Source organism: Natrix helvetica, assembly GCF_964273705.1.
Source record: "Natrix helvetica genome assembly, chromosome: 1".
NCBI classification, from domain to species: Eukaryota; Metazoa; Chordata; class Lepidosauria; order Squamata; family Natricidae; genus Natrix; species Natrix helvetica.
The window spans coordinates 122,221,368-122,223,895 of record NC_138548.1 but is presented as its reverse complement, the minus strand read 5'-3'; the positions used below and the strand labels follow the sequence as shown (position 1 = coordinate 122,223,895).

Below are 2,528 nucleotides of genomic sequence, written 5' to 3'. Positions count from 1 at the left end.
TTTGTGAGAAGATTCTTCAGCCCGCTGGAATTTAAAAAGAAAAATAAATCGGGCTTCTCTCTCTCTCTTTAGCGGAAGCGTCCTTCCCTTTATGATTTTAAAAGTTCTTTGCACATTTCTCCTGTCATTTTTTCCCCCTATTTTCCTTTTTGTCTTTTTTTTTAAACAAAAAAAAAAACATCTACAATGGAGTTTCCTATTGGATAACCTGGGATCCCTGATTGATGGCCGCCTCCCATTGGATCTGTGCGGGAGCTGACATCACTTCGGGAAAGAGGGGCTGGGCAGGACGCTCCGTGTTGTCACGCCCGCCTCCTCTGCCTTTGGCTGGGTGCAACTTCCATTTTAGGTGTTGGAACTGAGCAAGGGGGGGTTGGGGGTGGGGGGAGCAGCGAAAGATCCCGCAGGAAAAAAGAGAGAGAGAGAAGAGGGAGGGAGGAGGAGGAGGGAAGCTTCACGAGATCGTTACTGCTTTCCTCCGTCTTTTGTCCGTGAGATTTTAAAGCTCTCGCCGACCAGAGATTTTTATCCTTAAGATTCCTTAGCGCTTTGTTAGGAAACCGCACGCTTATCTTCTTCTTTTCCCCCTCCTCCTCCTTTGCATTTGCAGAAGGACGACGGGGCACCTAGTCCGGGAGACTATGCGAAGTTGTTAACTCGAATGATTAGGATAGACCTAGCGGAACAGTTGGGATCATCGTGGCACTCCAAAAGGAAAAGAAAAGTGCTTTCCTTCCTCTCCGTCGCCCTCGTCCCGATTTTGTTTTAAACCCTCCCAGGGGTGGAGGCGAAGCAAACTTGCTTCCCCAAGCAGCCGCGGAAGTGGGACCGCCAGATTCCCGGAGAGAGCAACGCGAGGGGGAAAAAGCCCAAGGTAAAGAGATTTTGTAATAATAATTGCATCTGACTGCCTCTCTCCGCCGCCCGCCCGCCCCTCTCGCGCCTGACTTCTGATTGGGCACGGAAGATCCCCCCTCCCTGTTTCGGGGGTCGATTCTCTTCGTTGCCCACCCGGGTGACCCCTCCCGCTTCTCTGTCTTGGGGGGGGATGAAGGGAGGGAGCCAAGGAGTTCCCGGGAAGCGGATCGGCTTGGGTCTTCGGAGATCTTGCTGGAAAAAAAAGAAGGGAGCGGAGGAAAGAAGCGAGAGGGCAAAGATTGCATCGGCGGCGGCGCCGTCCTGCAGCGAAGGGCACAGTGCGGGGTGGATCCCGTTTCGCTTCTCCCAGGTGCCTTCGAGTGGGTTGGGGGGCTTCTGCTTTTCGGAGCTGCTTTCCTGCTTCAAAGTAAGCTCCGTATCGAACCAGCAAAACTTTCCTCCTGGGTGGAAGCGAAATAAATTCCTCTTGAAAGGATGGGGGTGGGAGGGGAGTGGGCCTACCATCCGGCATTGGGAGGTAACGGGGGTGGGTGGGTTGTAAAGACTTGGATCTGCGTCGGGTTGTCGTCTCAAAGCAACGTAATTGGTGGGGGGAATTAAAAGTGCTTCTGTTTAAAACTCTGGAGAAGTTTTCCTTAGTTTGTGAATCTTGCAAAGTCCCTAGGGGAGTTCTGAAGTGCCCATTTTACTTCAATTAAGTTAGACAAAGCTTCTTTAAAAACAACAACTCTGGAATGCCTTGCAAAATATCCAATGCTGGGTTATAGGTTTTTTTCCTCCTGTTAATCCTGAAATATGCGCAGGTGGGTCTCCTACAGTTAAAAGCACCAAAACCTTTGCTACCTGAATTGTTGAAGTTATGAGTAATTTAACTGCATTTCCTCCTACCCATCCCATTTTGCCCCTCCCCTGCCTATTATGCTCTTCAAACCTACTTTTTCTTCTTGCCCCCCTCTCCCAGTTCTCATTTTTAAAAATGTGAATTCCTTGGGGCAGAGGCCAGGTTTTGGTGACTGCTAATTGTCATGTAGATTCACAGGGTGTGGCTATCGTTTTAACTTATATGCTTGTGATTTCTGTGGTGGGACTTTCTATTAAAAGCTGCTAAAGATAGCTGGATTGGGATCCTGTGGAAATTCAGTTACTAAACTAAAGATGTTAACAATAGTGTAAACCCTTTTTGTAGCACATTGTACTTTACACAAATAGCATGTTCAAAAAGAGGACAGAGTTGAAATTTGGCCATTGAAGAAGTAGCATTCCCCTATTGCCTGTTCTTGCTATTATGTTCTTGCCATTTTGCTGTTTCTCTCCATTTCCAGATAATTCTGTGGAATTACACTAGAAACCTTGCTTAGCCACCAAATCCCTAAGAAAGAGCCTTTTCTCTGAGAAAGCAGAACACAAAGGCACTTCAAAAAAACAGGGGAGGAGCTTTCTTCCTTTGGGTTTAAACCAACACAGTGGCTTGTGGGTTTGGTAGTTGCAAAACAGGATAATAATTTATCTGAAACCCTGAAAATCTTGGTTTTCTCCCAGTGTAAACACATACATGTAAAAGAAAATCATATTCTCTCCAAACACAAAGGAAGCATCAGATTGGCTAGTACCTAGGAAACTTTCCATCTGATTCCCTTGAGATCTATTGC

At 47.2% G+C, this 2,528-nt stretch overlaps 1 protein-coding gene across 7 annotated transcripts in view; it reads left to right on the top strand.

Annotated features, from left to right (window-relative positions):
- The first annotated feature begins 267 nt into the window (after positions 1-267).
- Positions 268-2,528, top strand: part of CTNND1 (catenin delta 1) — a 74,960-nt gene continuing 72,699 nt past the window's right edge. The window contains exons 1-2 of one of the 7 annotated variants that reach the window (XM_081934553.1): positions 268-349; positions 611-874. Coding sequence is in view for 2 of the 7 variants with exons in the window: in XM_081934552.1 (XP_081790678.1) it covers positions 1,049-1,285 (237 nt within the window). In the remaining 5 variants the exon portion in view is untranslated. Of the gene's footprint in view, positions 350-392; positions 875-1,025; positions 1,286-2,528 lie in introns of those variants that run through there. The other 6 variants (XM_081934558.1, XM_081934552.1, XM_081934556.1 and 3 more) reach the window with 6 other exon arrangements.